Source organism: Podarcis erhardii (assembly GCF_964252035.2).
Source record: "Podarcis erhardii genome assembly, chromosome: 3".
Classification (NCBI taxonomy): Eukaryota; Metazoa; Chordata; class Lepidosauria; order Squamata; family Lacertidae; genus Podarcis; species Podarcis erhardii.
Genome location: NC_138507.1, coordinates 41292331 through 41318137, shown reverse-complemented (window position 1 = coordinate 41318137; position 25807 = coordinate 41292331). Strand labels below are relative to the sequence as shown.

Sequence of the window (25807 nt, the reverse complement as noted above, 5' to 3'; positions counted from 1 at the left end):
GCTGGGTGTCATCTGCATATTGACCACACTTTACTCCAAATCACCTTATGACAGAGATGCAGATGGCTGATTATGTAAAAATGGCATCATGTCTTCCATAAACCAGACAAATATGAAAGGGTAGAGGAGGGTTGAGGCAACTACTAGATCTACTAGGACTAGAACAAGTACTGGGAAGTTGCAAAGGCATTGGATTAAGGTTGCAGAAAACCGAGATCTGCACCTTTTTCGATAGCCTCAGTATGGCACACAGAATAGGAATAGGCTTTTTTTCTAGAGAGTGACTTGCACATTCCAGGCTAACTAATCATCTGAAGCCGTTTGCAGTTGAGTGGGCTGATTCATACTGTGTTATGTTAGACTGTAATCTTGGCTGAGTTAACAGATAGACAATAAATAGAGAAAGTTGGAAACTAGGCTCAAGATACAATTTTCCAATGATTTCCAGAATCTCAAAATGTGGAATTCATCTGCAATATTCTTGTGGTAGCAGATCAGCTCCTTACATTACGACTGAAAGAAATCTGCGAAGTAGCCATTACCGAAAAACGTGAGTTGTTACTGGATTGACCCTGTAGTAATGCTACTAATTGTTTTAAAGTTACACAATAGCTCGCATGAATGTCAAAACATGATGTTGTTTATTGCACATCATTGTAGTGTGCCTGTTAAAATAAAATGTTTAGGCCCAATGAGGTTCAAATTGTGCTGTAAGGAACCCTAGTAATAGTGGATAAACTTTCTGAAATATTTCCATTACAGTGGTGCCCCGCAAGACGAATGCCTCCCAAGACGGAAAACTCGCTAGGCGAAAGAGTTTTCCATTTTGGAGGTGCTTCGCAAAACGAATTTCCTATGGGCTTGCTTCGCAAGACGAAAATGTCTTGCGAGTTCCTGCGGTTTTTTTTCCCTCCCCCCTTTTTCTAAGCCGCTAAGCCGCTTATCCGCTTATCCGCTAAAAGCCGCTAAACCGCTAATAGCGCTAAGCCATCAATGGGCTTGCTTCGCAAGACGAAAAAACCGCTAGACGAAGAGACTCGCGGAACGGATTCTTTTCGTCTTGCGAGGCACCACTGTATAAATCTTCCTTTGCAGTATGCACCTGTGGAGCATGAATGGAGGAAATTTAGATAATGCATTCCATTTGTGCAAGTCCAAATGGCTTTGTTAGTGCCCCAGATGATCTATGTACATACCCCAGAATTTTCTGCAAAGTACTATAAATTTATATTGTGGATAAGTGGCATTTTAACAGAAATGGCTTGGGAAATGTATTCTCTTCCTTTCCCCCCAATTTCAGTTACTTTGAAGAATGCTGCTGAGCTTCTGGAGTTTGCAGCTATGTACAACGCTGAGCAATTGAAACAATCTTGCTTGCAATTCATCGTTCTAAACATGGCAGCTATACTTGAAACAAGGTAAAAGCAATCCCTGGCACTCCATGCTCAACTACTGTCTCAGACCATAACCCACAGGGAAATGAGTAGTATATTAACGTGCATTGATAGTTTCCTGCTTTGACATCAACACCCCAGGTTTAAAAAGCAGTTTGAAAATGTAACACATGAACATTTTAAAATAAAAGAGCTGGCAAGCAAGTGACATTGATAAACACATGCTATTTAAAGAGAATGCCTGTGTCACATTTCAAACAGATTTTCAGAATGGAGTGAGGGAGCCATTATTTAAAAGGTTTTGGAGGTTTGGCAGAAGTAACTATAGCTCCCTTCAGGCGTTAAGGCTCATGTGCTGAGTAACAGGGACACACCAAGTACTGTACAGGGCCTTTCAGTATTCAGCTGTGTACAGATAAGCTTTGTCATCTTAGATAGATGTGCTATTCATCTGATGGCTAGTGGATGGAGTTATTCATGGTATTGCCATTTCCTGCTGCCATATTACTCAGCACAGGAGTATTAATGCCTGAAGAGGGTTTGTGCCTGTCTTGGATCCCTGTCTTTCACTACATTAGTTCAAGTTACATGGGCCTAGGCTCTAGATGTCCCAGTTCTGTTCCCTTAATATTTACCACTCAGATCTTTTTCCTGTTCTCACAGTCTTCTACGTTCTTCTATTTGATCCATTTTGCTACTGCTGCTTTCTGAACGACAGGCTGCCTCCCATGTCTAAACCAACCTTCCTCAACCTTCCAGATATTTTGAACCACAACTCCCATTAGCCCCAGCCAGCATAGCCAATAGTCAGGTTTGAAGGGAATTGTAGTCAAAAACATGGAGGGCACCAGATTGGGAGAGGTTGCTCTATATAATCTCTGCTCTTGTCTGTTCTCTTTCCTTTCATCATTTCTCCTTGCATACTTCACCCGCAGATTCTCTTTTCTGTACCGTCATAGCAGCACCTGTAGTTCTCTGCTTGATTCCTGGTCTTGGGAAGTTGTTATCTGGAGAGCTGTTGTACCATTACTCTTTCCACCCAGTTACAGATAGGTAGCCGTGTTGGTCTGCCATAGTCAAAACAAAACAAATTCCTTCCAGTAGCACCTTAAAGACCAACTAAGTCAGTTCTTGGTATGAGCTTTCGTGTGCATGCACACTTCTTCAGATACACTGAAACAGAAGTTTCCAGACCCTTCTATATAGTGAGAAGGTGGGGAGGGGTATTACTCAGAAGGGTGGTGGGAATGGGTGATTGGCAGATAGCTGTGATGAGCCTGTTGACGACTCTTAACGACTGCAATAGGTCTTACAGGAAAAAGCAAGGGGTGAAAAGGTGAAAAATGGCTTTGTCATGTATAATGAGATAAGAATCCAAGGTCTTTGTTCAGACCAGGTTTCTCCATGGTTTTAAGTTTGGTGATAAGTTGTAATTCAGCAGCTTCTCTTTCCAGTCTATTTCTGAAATTCCTTTGTAGTAAAACAGCTACTTTGAGATCTTGTATAGAATGTCCTGGGAGATTGAAGTGTTCTCCTACTGGTTTCTCTGTCTTGTGATTCCTGATGTCCGATTTATGTCCGTTTATTCTTTGGCGTAAGGTCTGGCCTGTTTGTCCAATATAGAGAGCTGAAGGACACTGTTGGCATTTTATGGCATACACAATGTTAGACGATGAGCAATTAAATAGTCCCGAGATGGTATGTGTGATGTTGTTGGGGCCAGTAATGGTGTTGTCCGGGTGTATGTGGCAGCAAAGTTGGCATCTGGGTTTATTGCAGGCTCTGGTGCCAGTGTCCAGTCAGTGTCCAGTCTCCTAACACGGACACTGGCACCAGAGCCTGCAATAAACCCAGATGCCAACTTTGCTGCCACATACACCCGGACAACACCATTACTGGCCCCAACAACATCACACATACCATCTCGGGACTATTTAATTGCTCATCGTCTAACATTGTGTATGCCATAAAATGCCAACAGTGTCCTTCAGCTCTCTATATTGGACAAACAGGCCAGACCTTACGCCAAAGAATAAACGGACATAAATCGGACATCAGGAATCACAAGACAGAGAAACCAGTAGGAGAACACTTCAATCTCCCAGGACATTCTATACAAGATCTCAAAGTAGCTGTTTTACTACAAAGGAATTTCAGAAATAGACTGGAAAGAGAAGCTGCTGAATTACAACTTATCACCAAACTTAAAACCATGGAGAAACCTGGTCTGAACAAAGACCTTGGATTCTTATCTCATTATACATGACAAAGCCATTTTTCACCTTTTCACCCCTTGCTTTTTCCTGTAAGACCTATTGCAGTCGTTAAGAGTCGTCAACAGGCTCATCACAGCTATCTGCCAATCACCCATTCCCACCACCCTTCTGAGTAATACCCCTCCCCACCTTCTCACTATATAGAAGGGTCTGGAAACTTCTGTTTCAGTGTATCTGAAGAAGTGTGCATGCACACGAAAGCTCATACCAAGAACTGACTTAGTTGGTCTTTAAGGTGCTACTGGAAGGAATTTGTTTTCTTTCCACCCACTCACACTTGTACCATTAATAATAATAAAAAAAGATTACCTGGAAATTCTAGAATTGGGACTAAGCCAACAGGTCTAAGGTCTGTAGCAACTCAGTCAACCCCCAGCACTTTAGAATCTTGTTCTGTTATCAGTACACCCAGATACTTTATGAATTAAGTAGAATTTATCAAGATTGCCTTTCATTTTCTTGTACTTGGGCACAACTAAATGTTGAGTGTCATCGAGCCACTCTTGAATTTGGATTTAATGTGTGTTTGTCTTAGGGCTCTAGATGTTTTAAGTGATGACGTTTTGAAGGACCTTTCTGTTTCCTACAGAAAAATGGTAAGTACTATTATTCGTTGAAGTAGGCTAGATTTTAAAGCAGCTTGAGTGATGAAATGTCTTGATATGTCTTTTGTTAAAAGAAATTCTGACCAATTTATTTTCTAATTGTGCAGCATTGATAATCTGTCTCATGGTTTAAATTGCCATAATAGAAAAAGAGTCCCGCAGATACTAAAGCAAGACTCCTCCAGAGTCTGCTGAACTGTCGTTATAATGAATAAAATATAGGTTTAGAAACTTTGTCAAGGCTTCACCAGGTATTTACAACTTTACTTGGATTATATTACTGCAAATGTTTTAGGTTACTTTATGAATCATCTATATATGCCAACACATCCTTAGATTAATCGTATGGAGGGTTTCTCTACCATGCCATACTTTAAACAAGGGGTGGGTGGCTGTTCATTTTTGGTCTGAGGGCCACATTTACCCTGGGGCAAGCCTCTGGGAGCCATATACCAGCAGTGTATGTGGCCCTCTTGATTGAAATAATCAGTCCAATGACCTGGGAGCACTGGGCTCCATCCGCAGCAGTGCTTTGCCACCTTTAATGTTTGTTCTCTTTGTTGCCACCAAAAATAGTGGTGTCTGGGTGCAGGGTGACAAAAATATGTGGGAAATGAGGCCCCCAAACTGGGGGTTAGTCACTCTTCTTCCAAACTGGATTTTATGGGATTTCAAAACTCACAACAGCATAGATTTTTAAAATATGCATTCAGTGCCTACCTGTTTTTCCTAGTGCACAGCTTAACAAGCATTTGTGATGTTGTAGATTCCTGCTATGGTCAGAAGGGTAATTACTCCATACCAAGATGGCCCTGATATTAGTTCCTTGGAGCCTGAGGAAGGAGAAACCTTTGTCTTCCTGAAAGAAGAGCTGAGTGCAGAGCAAACTACTCAGTAAGTGTCTGTCTGCCCTCCACCTTCTACTGCTGTGAGTGACAAGGCTTCTAGTGTGGCGGTAGCTCTGTTGCTTCACAGAGCCTCAGCGGCAGGTTTGCATTGCTCTGCTCACCTCTCGCCTGCTGTGTTCCTATTTGTTTTCAGTTATTCTAAGCAGCAAATCTGAAGCTAGAATGGAACAATGTGGATTGGTGTCAGTAAACACATTCCGTATAAAAGTTTTTAAATGTCAGAATTTTCTTTGGTAAGGAAAAACTACTGCCCATACATCTTTTGGTTCAAATAGTAAGGGGGACTGGGGTGGGATGGAGAAAGGATTATGAGAGTAATTTGCTTTTAAATGCACTGTGTTATGTTCCCTGGGTATCGTAAATCCCCAGTATGAATCTCATTATCCCAATTCAGAGCTGAGCAAGAAAAGATGGAGAAAGGGTATTTGTTAAAGCAGGGGATGATTTGTAGAGCTCAGACACTTAAATTTAAAGAAACAAATTCTTGTATTTTTTATTTTTAAAAAACATTTGTCTAAAATAGCTTTTAAAAACTAGGTTATGAAAAGACACGGTCCTGATACTGGGAAAACTTGGGCCTGGGAGAATGTAGTAAGAAAAGTTGAAATTCTGTTTGTCACAATAAAAAAAGTAAGTGGAATCTAAATAAAAGTGTTTTGCTTTAATCCAGGGAAGCTCTTTTCAAAAAAGCAAAAGCAAAGGCGAAGAAGAAGCCACGAAAACGGTCAGACAGCTCAGGAGGGTATAATCTTTCTGATATTATTCAGAGCCCACCCTCTACAGGTTAGTGGCAGATGAGCTTTGTTTTCACTACTGATTTGTAGATTGCTTTTAAAGTGGTTGTTAGTTAAGTAAATAATAGTAATAATCTGCATACTCACAAAATAGTAATGTACTAGGTATGGTTCTCATTTCTATTAGTTCTGTAATGCCAGAGTTAGCTCTGGGATGCATGGATCTCAACATGGTTGAAGACTAGTCACCTAATACATTGTGAATATTGTATGGATCATGTAGGAAGCAATTAGTATGCATGCTTTCTTGATACTTTGGTCGAGTTATTTGTGGCTTTCTACCTGTTCCTCTAGAGCCCCTTCCACCTGACAGGATCAGCGGAATGTTTCTGATTCACATGTGTCAGCTGCCAATTTGTTTTTCATGTACTATTGTAAATCTGTTGTATCGTGTGACAATCGTTTTCCAGGCTGAAAAGTTGTTGGTGTGAGTGACTTGCTGGGGCTTGTTGCTACTGTATTGCCATTTGTTTTTGCTTTCATTGTGGCTGTGGACTTGATAATACATAATGTTTTGATTAAGCTCTGTAAATTGTACCCCAAGGCTGCAAAGAGCTGTGCTGAAATGAGACAGGGCTTTCCCTTGACCTCTGAAGACAGTTGCAGGCAACTTCATTGCAGTAAAAGTGAGGAAGCCAGTTCACTTGTGCAATATGTGGTGCATTCAGCTGCTGCTGTTTCTCTCTGTCTCTGTCTCTCTCACTCTCTCTCCATTATATGCAAGAGTTTCCTCTCAATAGTCCATGACAAAGTAGAGCAAACTGAAATCTTCAATTGAAAAACACGTTACGTTATTCTGTATCGCAAGATGGCTTGTTTGTATCATTATTACAGTACAACTTTATTACATGCATAATAGATAACCAGATCACTGGTGTTGACTCCCAGAGCTTCAACAGGACCTTGCAGAAACAAACAACTTCAAGGGATGTCAGAATACATACATGCATACATATTCCTTAGCGTCAAGTTTGGCTGCTGCCCCAGCACAGGCAGCAGTAGCATTGGGCATCAGGAAAAGCAGAAGACACTCTTCTGTCTCTGCACAGGGCTCAGTTTCCTTAACAAGAGCCTGTAAAGGCATTGGGAACAACAGACAGGGCTCTCCCCGTGCCTCTTCATTTCCCAGAAAGTACAGTGGTACCTCGGGTTACAGACGCTTTAGGTTACAGACTCTGTGAACCCAGAAATAGTACCTCGGGTTAAGAACTTTGCTTCAGGATGAAATCGTGTGGCGGCGGTGTGGTGGTGGCAGGAGGCCCCATTAACTAAAGTGGTACCTCAGGTTAAGAACAGTTTCAGGTTAAGAAAGGACCTCCAGAACAAATTAAGTTCTTAACCCGAGGTACCACTGTACAGATAAGTAGTGAAGAGTAAATGCTGAGATTAGAGTGAGGAAGCCATCTGCTAAACTGGCTGGTGTAGCAAGTGTAACTGTTGGCGGTGTGTGCATGCGCCTGGATGCAAGGGTGAGATCAGGGCTGGATCTTTTGAAGTCAAGCAGATGGGCTGTAAGGCATAGGATAGCAGTCCCCACCCCAACTCAAACAACTTTTTCATCTCAGGGAACTTACATTGCCAGGATATGGTGTTAATCAAGCTTGAATTACAGAGACTAACCATTTCTTTTTTCCTTCCTCTCCTAATACTTGTAGGGATACTGAAACTAGATAAAACCAACTCCATTGAATCCCTCCCTGAAATGCTGACCTCGGATTCTGAAGGTAGCTATGTAGGAGTGAATAGCCCCAGAGATTTGCAGTCCCCTGACTTCACAGCAGGATTCAATGCAGATAAAGTTGAGGTTAGAGCATCTTAATTTCTCTTTTTGCCTCAGTGTTTACTAATTAAATAAAACACAGCATCTAATGTTTTTAAACATGTGTGCCAATCTTTTCTTTTTTTTGCTTTTGAGTTTGCAAAAAAAAAAAAAAAAAAAAGAAAGCCAAAAAAGAAGAATAAGCTTGGGGATCTTCTTGAACAGCAAACAAACCTTGATGGGTCTTCAAAATTCTGGTGTGGCTGTGATGAGACACATTTAATGTATATTCATTTGGTAACTGAATAATGCAGATATTATGTCTCTTCTTTAGTTGGCTTCTTTCTAATCTTTATGTATGCCACATAACAGAATACCTTCTTTGCTTAATGTAGCATAAATTTTAAAGGAGCGAAATGGCTACATTGTTGCATTTAATTGAATAGTTGTATTGGATGCAGTAATATGAATAAGTTATAAAAGGATTCTCTTAAAACTTGAAGGACTGTAGCTCTTATAAATACCACTTACTTTGAACATGATTACACTCTTGAAATACATTCACAGTGCAGTCCAGAGCACCATTCAGGGCTTTTGACATGTTAAGCCACAGACCTTCCATGCTGTGTTGCATGGCAAACCATTTCTAAAGCTGAAGGGTGTTGAAAATCCCACAGAATATGAGATTCATGCCAAACTCTTGGGCATGCCTGAAGTAGCTCTCTCGATCTACTTTGGATTAAATGCAGAATCTGGTTTTGTTCTCATCATATTTGTCTGTAAATGCACATATTGTGACTTAAAACTGTGTAATTTTAGTGTGCTTTGACTTTAGGTGAAAGAGAAAATGTGTGTTTCCAGTGCACACATTCCAAATGCTAAAAAAGAGGTGAAAATACCCGAGAGAACATCGTTGCAAAAAATATCTCTTCCGCAGTGCATTCCTAACAACAAAAACACCTCCGCAAGCTCTTCCAACTGGGTTATCAGCTCTTTTAGGTATATATGTTTGTTCCCACGTGTGTCATGTGCTGAGTTATTAACAGTATTTGAGTCGGTTGCTGATGCCATGAATTAGGTAAGTTAAAATGTGAATTGAATTTCTCCTCCATCCTAGTGAGTCTTCATTGTGGAAGGGAAGTTCACATTCCAGAGGGCATTTGCCCTGCATAGTTGTTGACATGTTTTCTGACGCATCAGATGTCCAGGTTATTTAGTGTTAGTTATGCACATTAAGTTAAAAGCAATTATATTGACTCTGTGTTGAAAGTGCTACTTCCCCCTTTTCATTGGCTATGACTTTAGCTGTGTAAAAGTTGCAGCCCAAACGTGCTGGCTTTTAAGGATCTACTTCATGGTAGGCTTTGAAAGAAAAGTCACCAAACTTCACACAAACTAAAAGTTAATGTATTGGGCATCGTCAGTGAAACTAAAAGCGTCCCTGGTGTTTGCATGTGTTCCCTGAAAAACATATAAAACATTCTATTTGAGGTTTGCCATAATTGAGGAAGGAGACATAAATTATACATCCGGTTACAAAATATATGCAAGATATAGAATATTTCAGTGGTACTTGGCAAGTAGAAGATAAGTAAAAATGGATGTCTTGAAAAGTAACAACTTGTTGTGGTGTTGTTGTTGTTTCATTCAGTCCTGCCAGTCCCCCTGCTATGGATTTAAGAACTATTATGGAAATTGAAGAAAACATGCAAAAATGTGGAAGCATGCCAAAGATAAATTCAGGGTTGGTAAAAGAAAATGATTTAATAAGAGAAATGATAAGATCTACTTGTGTTAATTTAAATTCTTAATTTACTTATAAATTCCTAATTTTTGAGGGGGCACTTTGAAACTATTTTGGAAATAATTTTATGGGGCTCTGATCTACCTGATGATATAGCACCTGTCTTGCCTCAGAAATATTGTTTATTAATTGCATGATTGTGTAAAAACAGATCAGGAGGGATAGAATTGAAAGGTTTGTGCCTCCTTCCCCCGGCTCCACTGGTGGTATCACAGCTATGCTAATTTAGGACCTACATTGAGCTGTTAGTTTGTGTGATTATTTGATAGGCTGTAGTAAACTACACGTTTTGTTTGTAATTTTTAGTAGACCCACTTCTCATGGAAGTAAGCTTTCTCAGAAGCAAAGGAAGCTGATTGCTATGGCTGCTAAGGATAACAGCCCAGAGATTGTGCCAGAGGCAGCCATGCCACCAACACCCCAAAATGCTGCAAAACCAGGGAATGTGTGGTATGTTTCTTAATATGCCTTAGTGTTAATGCTTGTTGGGATCTATTTCAGTCTTTAAAATAAGCTTTGTTTCAGCTGAGCAGAACACCTAAGTAACTTACTAAGTGCTGAGGAATTTACCTGAACCCAAGTAGTGTTTTCAGAAGCATATCTTTTCTGGTGTGGGCAAGCTTTCTCAGGGTTCATGAACAAACCTATATATACAAATGGCTAACTGCAGTGCTAATTTTGAGGAGTTGACTAATCTGTATGAAGTGTGATACTGATCAGTAGGGTTTCAAGAGTCTGGAAAACCAGGCCATTGCAATCATCTATATTTTCTCGGTCAAGCTGCCTTCTACAGAATCATGCTATTGACCCATCTAACTTAGTGCTGTTCATCGTCTTGCCAGAATTCTTTCCTTCTCTTTTGCACCTTTCTTTTTAACGAGAGTTGTCTTAGATTGCATCTGGGACCTTGTACAAAGTAAGCGAATATTGCATTTTCCAAAGCATTTCCAGAGTTTTGTAGTTTTCCACAGTAGCCCAAGGTGAGGGGGGGAAACACACTGGGCACCTTTAAAAATTGCATTATATATCAGTCATGTTTGTATCCTGTGCTTCCTACCAGGAGCTCAGGATACATGACATTTTCCCACTGCATACTCTTAACAGCCCTTTCAACTTGGATTAGCTGAGAGATGATGACTAGGCCAATATTACACAGTGAGCTCCATAGCTGAGCAGACATTTCAACATGGTTGGAAATTTATTTTTCTTTCCACTACAATACATTACACTGGCATACATTGGTGTACTTCAGCTGTGGAATGAGTTTTGGTTTAATTTTAATGTGGGCATAGATGGCCAAACTTCCTTCATAAAATTCCTTTGGCTGCAAAAAATGGAAAATGGCAAACCCCCTAAAAGCTTTAAGCAGACCATCAGTGTGAAATCTTATAGTATTTTTTTCTTTAAAAAGAATTATGGCTCATTGGATAATGGAATTTATTTTAATGTCCTTTTTGAATATATATATTTAACACTACTGCTGGACTGATGACAATTCCTCATTAACAAACATGGTTCTCATTAAGGATTCTTGACTTAACTAGAGTGACAGAAAAGAATTTGCATTTGTCTTAAGCTTGTTGAGTTCTGGTATAACCCTGACTGCTTTGAAGCCCAAATGAACTCACATGCATACATTTGGCACCACGTTGAGGTTTCCGTGCTTGCAGTATGTGGCATTCTCCAGAACTTTTGTTTTGCAGTGAAACAAGATCCTTGTCTTGGAAATTCAGCAGCTCTACTGGCAAGACAACATGCCAGATGGGTGTGGGACCTTCTGGAACTTTCTTCTTCTTCTTTTTTTGGTTGACATGGAGACTCAATATATCTTAAACCATACTTGCCAAAAGAAACCTCTAGTTTCATGGTTTGCGGGGGGGGGGGGGGGGAGTTAGGACTGTGGAGTGTTCTTTGAAGATTAATTAATAAAAACAAACCCAGTGTTGAGCATTTTTGGAAGCACAATTGTTGGCAAGCAAATAAAAGGTTGAAGGTAAACTAGCACACACTCCCAGCAAAAAATACCTCTGAACAAGTTTTCAAGGTGCACTTATTATAATAGTATTTGGTGGGGGAGTGCAGTAATACCTTTGCTGAGAGATGCTGCCTGCATATAACATTTCAATCATCTTCTGACAGGATGGAATAGAAAGCTAAATTGGCATCATGGCAAACATTTCAGATAATGGATTTGAATTTTCATAAATAGCATTAATTTCACTTCTAATGCCTAGGGCTCGTGGCACCGTATTTTTCGCTCCATAAGACGCACCTGACCATAAGACGCACCTAATTTTTAGAGGGGGAATGCAAGAATTTTTTTTTTTTTTAAAAGGGAGCGCTGAGAAGAGCCTGTATGCATCCCAGGCTCTGCTCACTGCTCCCTTTCACGAGCCACTTGGAGCATGTGGAGCGCTTGCAGGCTTTTCCCCAGGAGGGAGAAGGGCAGCCCGTCACTGCTCCACAGGGGAAAAGCCCCCAAGAGCCGCACACATGCTCCACGCGGCTTGTGAAAGGGAGTGTGGCACTTGGGGGCTTTTCCGGGTGGTGGGGGAAGGGACTTAGGGGCTGCCCTCTGTCCCTTCCCCCACCTTGTAGAAAAGCCCGCAAGAACCGCACGCTCTTTAAAGGGTGCACGGCTCTTGGGGGCTTTTCCCTGAGGAGGGAGAAGGGGGCTTTTCCCGCCTGCCTCCTGCCTGCATTTGCTCCATAAGACATACACACATTTCCCCTTACTTTTTAGAAGCGAAAAAGTGTGTCTTATGGAGCAAAAAATATGGTATATTAATTAACAGTTACATGGAAAAGCTTGGAGAAGCTTGGGATGGACTTGACCTATAGGGGCCAGCAACATTGACACTTCAGTTATAAACAAAGTCTGCACAGGAATGTATCCTAGAGAATGAGAGCTTTTAACATCCAGCAGGCAAAGCTTGGAGCATGATACTTACTGTGTACAAGTAAAGGGCTGTAGCTTGGTGGTAGAGCACCTGCTTTCTCTGGAAAGCCACTTGCCCTCTGCCCGTCAGTTTCCGCAGTACTGAGCTCATTGGACCAGTGGTCTGACTTAGCATAAGGCATCTTTCTGTGTTCCTCACTTGGGGCTTTTTCCTAGGTCTCTTTCCTTCACTGTCTTTTATTAGGCCTTTACACCAGCCTCTAATTCAAACAAGATAGAATTATAGCAGCACACAAAAAACACTTTGGAATAGAAGAGTTGTATTTACTGCTATGCAAAACAGATGGAATAGTACAGTTAAAATAAGCCCTGCTTACTAATCTGTCCAAATAGAAATGTGTAACTTCCTTTGAAATTGGCCCAAACCTAAAGAAGGAGACAGGTTTCAGAGCTGCAAGGGTAGTAGCTGGACACTTTCTGCATGGCTTATATTATTATTCTCTTCAACTTTGCTACAGCAGGGATGCTGACTGTGAGCCTATGAAGTTATCTAGTATTCAGTCTGACTGTTTCAGCCCTCAATGATCTTTCAAGTCTCATGCAAAAGCTTTCTCCAGACCATAGGAGCCAACTTCTAGGGGCCAATGTCCCTTCATCCCCCCAATAAAATATTTGAGGGAGCCAGAGCCCCCCAAAGTCAATGGCCATTGTCATTCAAATGGTATGTGTGCCATGTCATGTGATCGATTGTGCAGGGCGAGGCTTATCTAGCCCGCCCAATATTTTATTCAAGTTGGCACCTCTGCCCAGTCCTGAGTTCAGCAAAACAATTGCCAGTAGTCAGTCTAACTTGAAGCCAAGTATTACTCTCAAAACAAGAGTTGCAAATCAAATTTTGTTCCTTTAAAAAAGAAGTTATTTATAGACTGTGCTCAGAAGATATTTACAACAATGTTAAAAATGGTCCTAAAGGATCTCTCCAATGGGCAACAATGTTACAGTGTAACTAATGGTAAGGTAAAGTGATGCCTCATTGTTTGTGAATAGTTGGGGAATAACCAGATGTTCTTTTACCGCCTGTTCCCAATTGCATTAGTACTAGAGTATGTGTCTGCAGCCTTCATCCATCTTTGGTCTTCAGTTGTTGTTGGACTACAATTCCTGTCATCCCCAACCAGTCTTTATGGAATGTGTAGTCCAACATCTAGGGACTCAAGTTTGGGAGTGCTGGGTGAGACTAGTAAGCACTTTTGCCTAGTAACTCCTGTCTATTTTGTAGGGTCTTCAGTATACTTAAGATGACTCAATAACTCTAGTTGGTTGGTAGGGTATAAATACTCTTAAGTAAATAATAAACAGCCATGGACATGCAACAGATTTGTGTTAATTAGGATTTTCACACAATTTTAGTCTGTTGGTAAAATAATTTTCAGACAGAATGAATGAATGAACTTTATTACGGTCGCAGACCATGATAGACAGAAGGATAGACAGAAAAATCTCTAGGATCTCCTGGAAGTTACAACATAGCAGTGTTTGATTCATTTAGTTTGGTGTGACTCAAATATAGCACAAAAGGTACAAGGGTTTGAGACTTTATCCCTCTTTTCTGCTAAAGGGCTTCTTCATTGCAATCTGCTTCGCCAAAGTCATTCCGTAATCTCTTGGAGGAAGGGAAAAGAACAGTTGGTGCCAGTTCTGGAAAACATTGTGCTAAAGTGATGGACGATGCACAAGATCAAAAATCTCTGAGGTGAGAAAGTATAACATTTATTTGCACGTTTCTGGTGAGCACAGAAGTTGTGCACATCAATATAAAAAGCTATTTAAGTACTTACATACAGAGCATCTCATTTTAGTCAAATATATGTTCTGCTAGCATGCTATATTTCATTGTTTTAAAGCTATCATAAACTATCATAAACAGAATAAATGATAGATCATTTACGGTACTTCCATAATATTGTATAGATATGTCTAATTTGATAGCTTAATCAGTGAAGTGGCTTGGGGAAGCTTATTCTCAGTAGCAGATCAAGTGAGACGTGTGTATAATGTTAGTTCTTTGGGTTTAACGCCAGTTTAATGTAAGTGAAGAAGTTGGAGGGGGGGGGAATAGAGAGAGAGGTATAGTCTACTTTCTATGTGGCTGTTAAAAAAAATGATCTGCACCTTGAGCCAAGCCATCCCATTAGTGAAGGGAGGTAACTTCTATCCCCACTTCCATCCTTTTCATAAATAGATGCCCTGGTTTCTATAGATAAATAAAACTTGCCTTTTTAAAAAAAATCAAATGGAAAATGTGGGATTTATTTTTTAAAAAAGAAAAAGAAAACAAATTCTAGTCAAAATATGTATTCCTCATACTATTCCAGAGACCAGAATTCATGTTGGCTGGCAACCTTTTTACTTCCTTAGGTGATGTTTTTAATCAACAGTTCTTTTGTTAATATTTTATTTGTGTCTCTAGATGCTCAACTGCCACTGCTGTTGGGGCTGAAAATCAACATTTTAATGAACCAACACTGTCGGAAAATCTGAAGTAAGTTGGATTTGTAATTAAAAGTATTTGTAGGAAAATGTCTTCTGTGATATGGTGACATCTTTCATTTGGTAATCTACCTTGCAGCCCTTGGTTAGCAGCATCCTTTATGAGTCCAGCTGTAGCAACAACTATCACATTTGCAGAAATTGTAGAGGAAGAACTCCAGCAAGAAGCTGCTCTCATCCGGAGTAGAGAGAAACCTTTAGCTTTGATCCAGGTAAGGCAAAATGCTCAGTACAATAAGTTAAGAGTGGCTGATTACCATTCTTTTTATTTTATTAAGTACATTTTTATCGAGACCTTTGGCCCCAACAAGCTGTTTACAACCACTTTTTGAAAATACAATCCAATATAACATTCTGCTATGTTGTTTATGATATGCTGTGTTATTCACATGCCTTCAGGTCAAGTATTTTCTTAATGCCAGTTCAGTATTATTTGTTTATTTCTCATATCATAATTCCGCCACCTTCTAGGTGTTGTTGGACTACAGCTCACCTCATCCTGTTGGTCATTCTGGCTGGGGCTGATTGGAGTAGGGAGTCTAACAGCAAGGCTAGAAATGTCCCCCCTGAATTCAATTTGGGGCCTGATCTGGCATTTCAGAGCATCTCTAGTCAACTTGAATCTGAATAGAGCGAATCAGGAGCCTTGAACTGTGTTTAGTTAGGGTTCTGAAGCCTAACTAAGCATGCAGTTGGGGCAGGGGAAAGGCAGACTTCCTGCATCCTCTGCATTCTGTCCACCCCCCCCCCCCCGCGCCAACTCACAAATCACTCAATGCCTTAAACTGCTCCAGGCCCAACTTGGTATGAGCTTCAGCTGGAGCAGTTGCACAGGCCAGTCCAACAACAACTGGAGGCCCTTCCCTTGATTTAACTAGTCCTAACCAATAGATCTATGTGCTCAGTTGATTCCCTTGTGCCATAGTTCAAGAGAAGTTGGATGTGTTGTTTCCTTAATGGGAGAATGTGGGATTACAGTTAATTACGTCTCGCGAGGCTTTGCCATGCTACTGAGTTTGCCAGAAGATTTGGTCACTTTGAGGCTTAAGGGTCTGGTGACATCCGTTCTTCTCTGCTTGTGTAAACATCATCCTTAGCCCTGTCAGAATTCAAAAAATATCACCCTCCCCTTTCTTCCTCTCTTCTTTCAGATAGAAGAACGTGCTATCCAGGACCTGTTAATCCACTATCAAGCAGTAGGCAACCCCGATGAGTTTGTTGTGGTTGAAAGGTCTCCACAAGGGCCAATAGCAGCTCCAATGTGGAACAAGCATTGATCTGGACTAATCTTGGATTTTATGAAGATGTGTGCCCTAAGATTGAGGATAGTAACATGTGTCCATCTCTTTTCAACATAATACCTGCTTTGAAAACGTATCTTCCTTATCCGACTGCATTACTAATTGTTCATATTACAAAGGTTCATATTATGAAGATGGAGAATGAAGTCTGCATATACTTAAAACTAAGTATATGTAGTTTTAAGTAGGGCTGTATGAGCTTACCCTTTTAGTAATTAGCAAACGGTGGAAAGCCAAGTGTTTTTTCTCCAGTTAACAACAGCTGAACTGTCAATATCATCCATACATGTTGAATTAATGCAAATGAATGATCAGCCAGAATACCACAAGTTTTGATTTCCTAAATTTTGTTACTGTGTGTATAATAAGAGAATAAGAAAAAAAATGCTGTCTGCTGAAGCAATGGTATCCAATGTCTGGTATGTTTCGGTGCCTCATTCTTGCTATTCTGGACAATGCTTGTTGCCATCATGCCTTATACAAACAAGTCTGTACTGGGTAGGCATTTCGTGCTGGTTTAAGTAGGTATTCAAGTTCTTCTGAGACTGCCCTTGTAATAATGCAGACTTTACTGTTCTGGGAGTCCAGATCAAATAGAAAAAAGGCTTGTATGGCTTGTATGGCAAAAATGGGATGGGGATAGGTAGCAGCATGCTAAACTGCAAAATGTTTCCAAAAAAGCACATGCTATTAATTAAACATTAAAACTATTCATACAAATAAGCATTGCATTTTGACAATTTTCACTTGTAACAGATGCATTGGTATTCTGTGTTCAAAACCCTATGCCTGATTGTGGATGATTTTTCTTGTCATTGGAAAGTCTTATAAAAGAATGTTTGTTAACTGTATTAAAAGTGCTGTTGGTCCGATCATAGTTTGTGTATGTGTGGGTGTGGGGAGGCCAAATTTCAATTATCTCAACATTTGTTGAAATGATGGGGAAGCTTTGGAGATTGTTGATCTCCACCTCCCTGATGTGACTGCAACGTCTTTCACTCCTTTGATTTGCAGGGTTGATTTGACTGGTCTGATTGACCAGGTGGGTGTCCCCTTTCTCATTCACTACTCCTTGGCCAAAGGTATGTGTTAGCTACACTTCTCTGATAGAACCTCCAAACTCCCATCAGCCACAGTCAACATGGCCAGTGGTCAGGGATGATGTTAGCTGGAGCCGCAGTTTAGTCACCTGTAGTCTACATTAAATGTAGTTGTATCTCATGGTATACAGTTGAACACCAAAAATTACTCTTTAAACACAATAAAGAGCAAGTGGTGGTTTAGCATGAGTTACCACAGGATACACAATTAATTAGTGGGTTATTTTTGTGGATTAGCTGATTATTTTTATAGCACCCTCTGTTGTCACATTTTAATAACATATTTATAATGTTCTAGATGACTAGTGTAGATCCGCCGTCTGTTTCCCCCCTCAAGTTAAGGTCTTTCATAATGCTTCATATATACAACAGGTGTACCTATGGCTGATTTTCTCATGTACTGGTGAAGGCTCTCAGTATAGCCCTTTTTGTGTGTGGGAAGAGTGAGGAAAAGACTGCACTGCGCAAGGAGTTTTCAAAATACCAAGCAAAAAGACAGTTGACTAGACAAAATTCTTATTATTGCACAAGAAAATAATGGAGTGTATAACTGATAATTCCTAGTTGTTAGTTGAGCAGTATGTTGTGGCTATATTCAGAATCAACTGATGAAGGAGGACTCGTGACAAATATCATGAATATAACTTAAATCTTCCTCTGTATGACTAAAATTACTAACCTTGGTGTTTCACAATTAAGAGTTAGTCCCTTGGAACATCATCTGAGTTTTGTTGACACTATTGGGGAATCACAGGTAGCTGCATTTTCTTGTTCACTCTCGAGTAGTAATTGCAAACATACAATGAATATGCTTCAACTACATGCCTGTCGTGTTATGGTCATTTTATTTATATATTTTTTAACATGCCTGCTTCTCCCAAAGGGACAAATCAAAATTTGGAGAAGGTGCCAACTGTGAGCTCCTGACTTTGCTTTAGGTCCAGATTTAATCCTTGCCTCCCCCTCCTCCAGTTCGTCTGTTATAATTACAAAGCGAGTCCCTTGCCAGCAACAATCGCAAAATAAATTAGCGCTGTCTGGCTATTAAACTGTTCCTTCTGTAAACTCTTTGCAAATGGGCAAAAGTCCATCACTTTATTATTTTGATGTAAATGAATTTTGTACCCTTGAACTCCAGAAAGTAGATTTTGCAATATTACGTACAAAGGAATTACATGACACACTCTCAGGATTGGTGCTGCTTGTAGAAAATTGTTGTTCTGGGTGTATAAATGTAAATTTTAGGATTCTCTAAAATTTATTTATATATTTTCCTGTAAAACAAGATGGCTTATTATGGGGAATGACCTCTTTGAAGGATTGCCAACTACTCCCCAAAACTGATACCTTTACTTGAGAAAAAACAAAACACAACTGCAGTTCTGAATGCTGTAGGCGGACAGTTAATGGCACTGTGTGTGTCATCTGTGAAAAGTGACACTGCCAGTGTTTACACGAGAGTCATCTTAAGCACTCATCGAGGAAATACAATCACCAGCTATGATGTTCTCTCCTCTGCAATAGTATCCTAGCATTTTGGAGCTTTTAGAACTTTTTAAGCCTACAGGCTGTGCACTCATACTTGGCAGCTCAAAAATTGCACACCTGCTTATGTGTTATTAAAAAAAAAGAAAAATCTCTTGCGAATGAACCCAATTCTCTCCTACAAGGCAATTCCCTTTTCTCTTCCTGTTGCCAATCTGCTACGCAAGAATTCCACACAGGACCACTGTCCCCTATTAAAAAAATCCTGTGGGAGTCTTGCACCGAAGCTCAAATACAGTGTGGGAAAGCCATAAATGCACAGTCCTAATTATGTGCAAAGACTTATTTGTGTTGCCTATCAGGCTGTGGCAGAGGAATAAATACGGATATAAGCCCAACAAACAGAAACTGTATTAATGCTACATCAAAATGCCATTGCAAAATTCAAGAGTTTCTGCGTCTGCTGGAAAACAACCATGACATATTTCTTTAAAGAGAAACACAAAATATTAAAAAAGAAGAGGAGGAATGCACAAAGAAAATGCCATTTCTCAAAATGGAGGTGGCGTTCTGGACTTGACCGATGGATTATTGGATGCCCTCTAGTAACAAAATATTGAGAGAGAGTATGCAAGCAACTCCTACAGGTGAACCCCAAATAAAACAGTTGTGTGTGTATATCTGTGTGGTTGCCTTGGCGCTCCTGTTAAGTCGTTTGAATCCCAATATTTGTGTTAACCTCTAGGCATTTATGTAGAAATTATCCTAGCAAAATAGTGGCAACCAAACTATAGATAATAACATCCTCAAACCATTAATGTTGTCATGATCCTCAAAGTTACCCATGCTGAGATCTCTATCAGGGTCTCCCATTGACTCTACAAATACTCCATGTAATTTAGGACTTAACTGCAGCATGCCTAACCACTGTAGCTTAACATATAATGTTGAAATGCAACTACTTATATTCACCTATGATATAGTTAAACAGATTAAGTAGATGTATGCGGGTACAAAGTGAGGGCTGGTTACATACTGTGTGTGTGTCTGTTTTGCACAGTTTGAAGACTTTATCCAGTGCTTGTAAAAGGCTCCAGCATTCCAGGTGAAGCGTCCATGACTTGCATCTACTATTTCAAGGCCTGCTATGTCTTTTACCACTAAAGCTACAAATTCGACAAAGTTCAGCATATCCCATGCAAATCAGACTGTCCTCGATTGTAAACATGTAGCTGATTATTCCATAGTGTGGTGTTGATTGCATTCCTTACAGTTATATACTGCCTTTTCCTCCTAGCAGCACAAGGCAGTGTACATGGTTCACCCCTCCCCATCTTCTTCTCACAACAACCCTGTGTGGCAGGTTAGACAGTGGCTACTCCATTGTCACCCGGCAACCTAAATGAATGAGGATTGGAAACCTGGTCTTCCAAGTCATAGTCCAACGCTCTAACCCAGAGCTTTCCAAATGTTCACGTTGACACACTTTTAAGACATGCATCATTTCATGACATAGTAATTCATCTATACACTTAGTGTCAGATGTTCACCCTCAGGTAGGAGAGACTGAATGCAGCAGAGGGACTCTGTGGCCCTCAAAGCTCTTCCTAGATCGTGTTCCCTACCCAGGTCGCACTTTACACATGCCTTGGTCTATGTGCTCCTCAGGTTCTTTGGACTGGCTGGAACATGTCCTTTAACTATGTCATGATGCCTCTTGCTTGCCTGAATGGAGGATGCAGAGGATGGGTGGGTGACAAACCGGGCTTTTCTACAGGTGGGATGGAGTATGCTTAACACAGTTATTTGCCACTGGCCCTGCCCACATTTTGCCTCTAGCCACACCTACTATTAAATGTGCTTCTGTCCCAGCTCCTGCTAACCTAGCAGTTCGAAAGCACGCCAGTGCACAGTGCAAGTAGATAAATATGTAACACAGTGGCAGGAAGGTAAATGGCATTTCCGTGCGCTCTGGCTTCCATCACTGTTCCATTGCACCAGAAGCGGTTTAGTCATGGTGGACACATGACCCGGAAAGCTGTCCGTGGACAAACACCGGCTCCCTTGGCCTGAAAGCAAAATGAGTGCCGCAACATCATAGTCGCCTTTGACTGGACTTAACTGTCCAGGGGTCCTTTACCTTACTGTTAAAAGCTAAGTGTTCTTTGAAATTTTAGAAATCCTGGTTTTCCCTTGCAAAATACAACAGTGTTCCCCACCCCAAGTGCTGCTGCTCAACCCCCCCCCCCCCACACTTGATACAGTTCAATATAATAATGATCTCCTGCATTACATCTGTTTCAATCCTAGTTGTTTACAGTGAAATTGGCATAAGACATGATTGTATGTATCTGCAGGATTCTCTTGCTGCTAGCTTTTCCCACCCGAAAGCAAACAAAGGCTTTTGATCTGTGTGGTACACAATGGTATCTAAAATGCCAAATGGTTGGCTTGTTTGAACCAGGCTGACCCAAGTGATTATGTTGATTTTCTTCTTTCAGAGGCCATTTCTGTTTACCTTGACTTTTACTCTATCTCAAAAACTTCAAAGCAGCCTACATTATTGTCTAGCCCTTCCCCTAATCAAACTATTCCTGTGGCCTTCTTGCATCTTCAAGCTGCTGTTAATTTCCTCCCAGACTGTACTGTACTTATACCACCAGCCATAAATATTCCTATTGTCTTGTTGCTTAATGCAGATGTTCTTATTTACGGAGAGGAGATCAAAGAGCTGCCAATTAATGGTTAAGTCTGTAAATGTTATACAAATATTCCTTTGGTTCTACGCACAATCACTTGGGAACAAGTTCTTAGGAGGACCAAACTTAGTGTTGGGGGTGAGATTTCATTAGGATTGAAAATTGGGGGGTGAGGTTTATATTCCCACTTCCTGTTCATTTTGATCTTGATCACAATCAGTGATTATTTGCATTTTTTAACCGTGCACATGAAATGTAGTAACACACTTAAATTTACATTTAGTTTGGCCATGAGTTTCAAAGTACAACAGGCATGGGATCTGACACGTTTTCAAGTTCTGAGAAAGCGGAGAGCAAGATAAAGCTACAAATTGTAAGATGTGAATGCTAAACATCCTTGCTTACATAGGAAGCTACCTCGCACCAAGTCAGCCCCTTGGTCCATTTAGTTCAGTTATTTCCCACACTGGCAAGAGCTCTGGAGAGATTTGGTCTAGTAGGGGGTTGGACTAGATGACCCTTGTTAGTCCCTTCTCACTCTACAATTCTATGATTTCATGACATTTCCAGTCCTACTTGGAGATGCCAGGGGCATGTGTTCTTCTCTAGTCCTGACAAGGAGCCACCTTCTGGAACTGGGCATACGTATATAGACCTCCCCCAATATATAGTCACTTTCTAAATAAGCTACTCAAGTTCAAGAGAAGGGCTGTGGCTCAGTGGTAGAGCATCTGCTTGGCATGAAGAAGGTAGACGTATGAAGGCAGCCCTGTTTCGGGAAGCCTGGTGTTTTGTTCAGTTCCATTATACAGTGGAACCTTGTTTCTTGAACTTAATCCATTCCGGATAGATAGATAGATAGATTCTTTATTGTCATTACACAAGTGCAACATTGCACAAGTGCAACGAAATTGGATGCCATCCCTTAAAAACAACAAAAGCAAAACAACAACAACAACCAAACAAACCACATTCCAGCCACACCCACACCCACACCCATCAAACTCCCAGGTCACACTATCGAGTTACTGCATTTAAGAAGGCCACAGCTCTTGGATAGAAACTATTTTTCAGTCTATTTGTCCTTGACTTGATGTTTCTGTATCTCCTGCCAGAAGGCAGTAGTACAAACAGACTGTGTCCCGGGTGAGATGCATCCTGCAGGATATTGTTTGCTTTCCTAAGACAACGGGAACCGTACAGTTCTTCTAAAGATGGGAGGGGATGACCAATAATCCTTTGGGCTGTGGTTATGACCTTCTGGAGCACCTTCCTCTTCCTAGCTGTACAGCTGGAGAACCAGGCACAAATACAGTATGTGAGAATGCTCTCTATGGAGCCTCGGTAGAAGGACACCAGCAGTCTCTCACTCAGATTGTTCTTCTTTAAAAGTCTGAGGAAATAAATTCTCTGCTGGGCCTGGATGTCCATTCGAAAACCAAGGTACAGCTTCTGATTGGTGTAGGTGCCCCAGAAACAGTAGCCAACAGCCACATTGGACATTCGGCTTCTGAAAAGCATTCGAAACATTCAAAAATCAGAACACTTCCGAGTTTTCGGCATTCAGGAGCTGATTTGTTAGTCAACTAAGCCATTTGAGAACTAAGGTTCCACTGTACAGTGGTACCTCAGGTTACAGACACTTCAGGTTACAGACTCCACTAACCCAGAAATAGTACCTTGGGTTAAGAACTGCTTCAGGATGAGAACAGAAATCGGGCTCTGGCAGCACAGCGGCAGCAGGAGGCCCCATTAGCTAAAGTGGTGCTTCAGGTTAAGAACAGTTTCAGGTTAAGAACGGACCTCTGGAACGAATTAAGTTCTTAACCCGAGGTACCACTGTATTTTGTTGGAAACCACCTAGAGTGGCTGGGGCAACCCGGTCAGATGGGCAGGGTACAAGAAGTACATTATTATTTTTCATTATTATTATAAGGTATCAGGTTCAATCTCCAAGCAGGTACCCATCTGAAATCCCAGAGAGCCACTGCTAGCCATTGTAGACCAGGGGTAGCCAATGTGGTGCCTTCAATCTGCAGTTGGATTGCAACTCCACCTGCCTCTGTGATACGTGATACGGATACACCAGAGCAGCAGGACCCTTCTGGCTTGGGCTGATGGAAGCTGTAGTCCAAGAACACCCATAGTGCACCACAATAGCTATCCCTGGTGCAGATGAACCAATGGACTGACTTTCTATAAGGCAACTTCCTATGTTCCCAAGTCAGTTTATGCTGTAATAAGGGTGTGGAACCTTTGGCCCCCTAGAAGCTGCTGGACTACATCTCCCATCAGCTCCATACAACACTCAAGGCTGATGGGAGTTGTAGTCTAACAACATCAGGAGACCCAAAGGCTCCCCACCCGTGTCCTACAGAAATAAAAACTTCCCAAAAAAGAAGTTGCCCTTCATTCTTCTTGCAGATCTGAACGGGGAGGTGCTTCAAGTTTTAGAAAGTGACATAGGAGAAAGCCTCAAGATGGCAGGAGGCGGGGAGAGAACAAAAATGGCTGGTACAGCAGCAGATACTGTGAATTCAGAACACAGTAGGACAGTAGGAGAGAAATGTGTACAGTGCTACCTCGGGCTACAGACACTTCAGGTTACAGATGCTTCAGGTTACAGACTCCGCTAACCCAGAAATAGTACCTCAGGTTAAGTACCTTCAGGATGAGAACAGAAATTGTCTGGTGACGGCGCGGCGGCAACAGGAGGCCCCATTAGCTAAAGTGGTACCTCAGGTTAAGAAAAGTTTCAGGTTAAGAATGGGCCTCCAGGATGAATTAAGTTCGTAACCTGAGGTACCACTGTACCTCAAATACTGGAGCCTCAAATAACTTTGGAATGACCTGCAGCGAATCTGAGCATCATGAAATGTTCCAACAGCGGTGAGGTCTAGAAACTTGCCACGCTCTGTTTATGAGTTTGCCAGGATTCTTTGGTTGTTGCCCCAGTTGATCCTGGGCACTCAGTCTTTTCACAAGTGCAGTCAGCTTGCAGCCCAAGCACCCCTGGACGTCCAGGCCGAGGCGAAGTGTACCTGCTCAGGTCCTGCCTTTCTCTCTAATGCAGAGTACAGCCAGCTGGTTCTGAGAGCCTTGCGGCTCCCACTCTGCCTATTCCAGTGGGCTCTGGGCAAGTCTCGCTAAAGCAACAACTTTGCATTTATCTCCACATCTTTCAGTTTGGGAAGCTCTGCTTTCGGAAGTATGCGGCAAAAACGCAGGGGGGGAAACCCGTTGTAATTGCTTCTTAAAAGTTTCTTTTCTGGTGCATAGCCTCGTCTCCTGACGCATAGCCATTACGGTGCTGTGGTTTCATGTGCCTTTCTCTCTGTAAAGTCAACCCAGTTGAAATCTGCGATCGTAACAAGTGAATTCCGCTGAGAACACAAAGCGTTTTTCCTCTAGTGGGGGGTGACTCATCAGCTCTGCCGTCTTGCGCCGTGACTCATCCTTGAGGGCTATTTTCTCCCTAATGTAATATGGGCAGCCGCTTGCCACATCTGCTAAATGTCATTGAGCAGAGCATGACACTTCATTAGAAAGCGGTATGCTTTCTTCACCTGGTAAAAGCGGCTGAAACAATAGGTGGAGGGGGAAGGTGGGAGCACTAATTAAAAGTTCAGATTGGAAAGAGCTGTCTGTTTCTCACGCACGTCAAGCCGTGTGCCTCAGAAGAGGAGGAAGGAAGGAAGGAAGGGGGGCACCGATGAACGTTATCTTTATTGTGAAATTCAAATCACTCCTTTGCAGCTGGTGGCTTTTGGCAAAGGGATTTGCACCAGGAGAGGGAGCTGAATGCTTGGCAAATCTTCGGGGATTAAGATGAACTTCAGAACACCCCTGCTTGGGCCCATTGTGGCACATAGGATCATGGATTTTGGTTTAAGAATTGACAGATCATTTTAATCCACTTCAATGTCTCCACCAGCCAGATGCCCCAGGGAAGTTTCTAGGAAGCATAATTGAGAGAACTGTTCCCTGTTTCTTCCTAGCATGTTGTAAAATGGTTGCTGCCCAGGAATATAGAGATTCGATTTCTTGCTGTTATCAGTGCTTTTCCCCCCCCTGGGGGTACGCAGGGGTACGCATACCCCTAAACATTTTGTGAATCTTTGTACTTTTGTCCATTTGCTGCCTTTATTTTTCCTGATTTGAACTATAAAATGGTGATTTTCTTGAGTCAAAATGAGAATACCCCTAAACATTTCCCCTCCCCATAAAAAAGCA

At 41.4% G+C, this 25807-nt stretch overlaps 1 protein-coding gene across 1 annotated transcript in view; it reads left to right on the top strand.

Moving 5' to 3' along the window:
• IBTK (inhibitor of Bruton tyrosine kinase) overlaps positions 1 to 17165 on the top strand; it is a 46530-nt gene extending 29365 nt beyond the window's left edge. The window contains exons 17-29 of the mRNA XM_081856792.1: positions 449 to 550; positions 1301 to 1418; positions 4206 to 4266; positions 5042 to 5169; positions 5854 to 5966; positions 7633 to 7781; positions 8572 to 8735; positions 9388 to 9480; positions 9847 to 9990; positions 14058 to 14192; positions 14910 to 14981; positions 15069 to 15201; positions 16141 to 17165. Of these exons, the coding sequence (XP_081712918.1) occupies positions 449 to 550; positions 1301 to 1418; positions 4206 to 4266; positions 5042 to 5169; positions 5854 to 5966; positions 7633 to 7781; positions 8572 to 8735; positions 9388 to 9480; positions 9847 to 9990; positions 14058 to 14192; positions 14910 to 14981; positions 15069 to 15201; positions 16141 to 16266 (1538 nt within the window). The 3' untranslated portion in view covers positions 16267 to 17165. The remainder of the gene's footprint in view (positions 1 to 448; positions 551 to 1300; positions 1419 to 4205; positions 4267 to 5041; positions 5170 to 5853; positions 5967 to 7632; positions 7782 to 8571; positions 8736 to 9387; positions 9481 to 9846; positions 9991 to 14057; positions 14193 to 14909; positions 14982 to 15068; positions 15202 to 16140) is intronic.
• The last annotated feature ends 8642 nt before the right edge of the window (positions 17166 to 25807 follow it).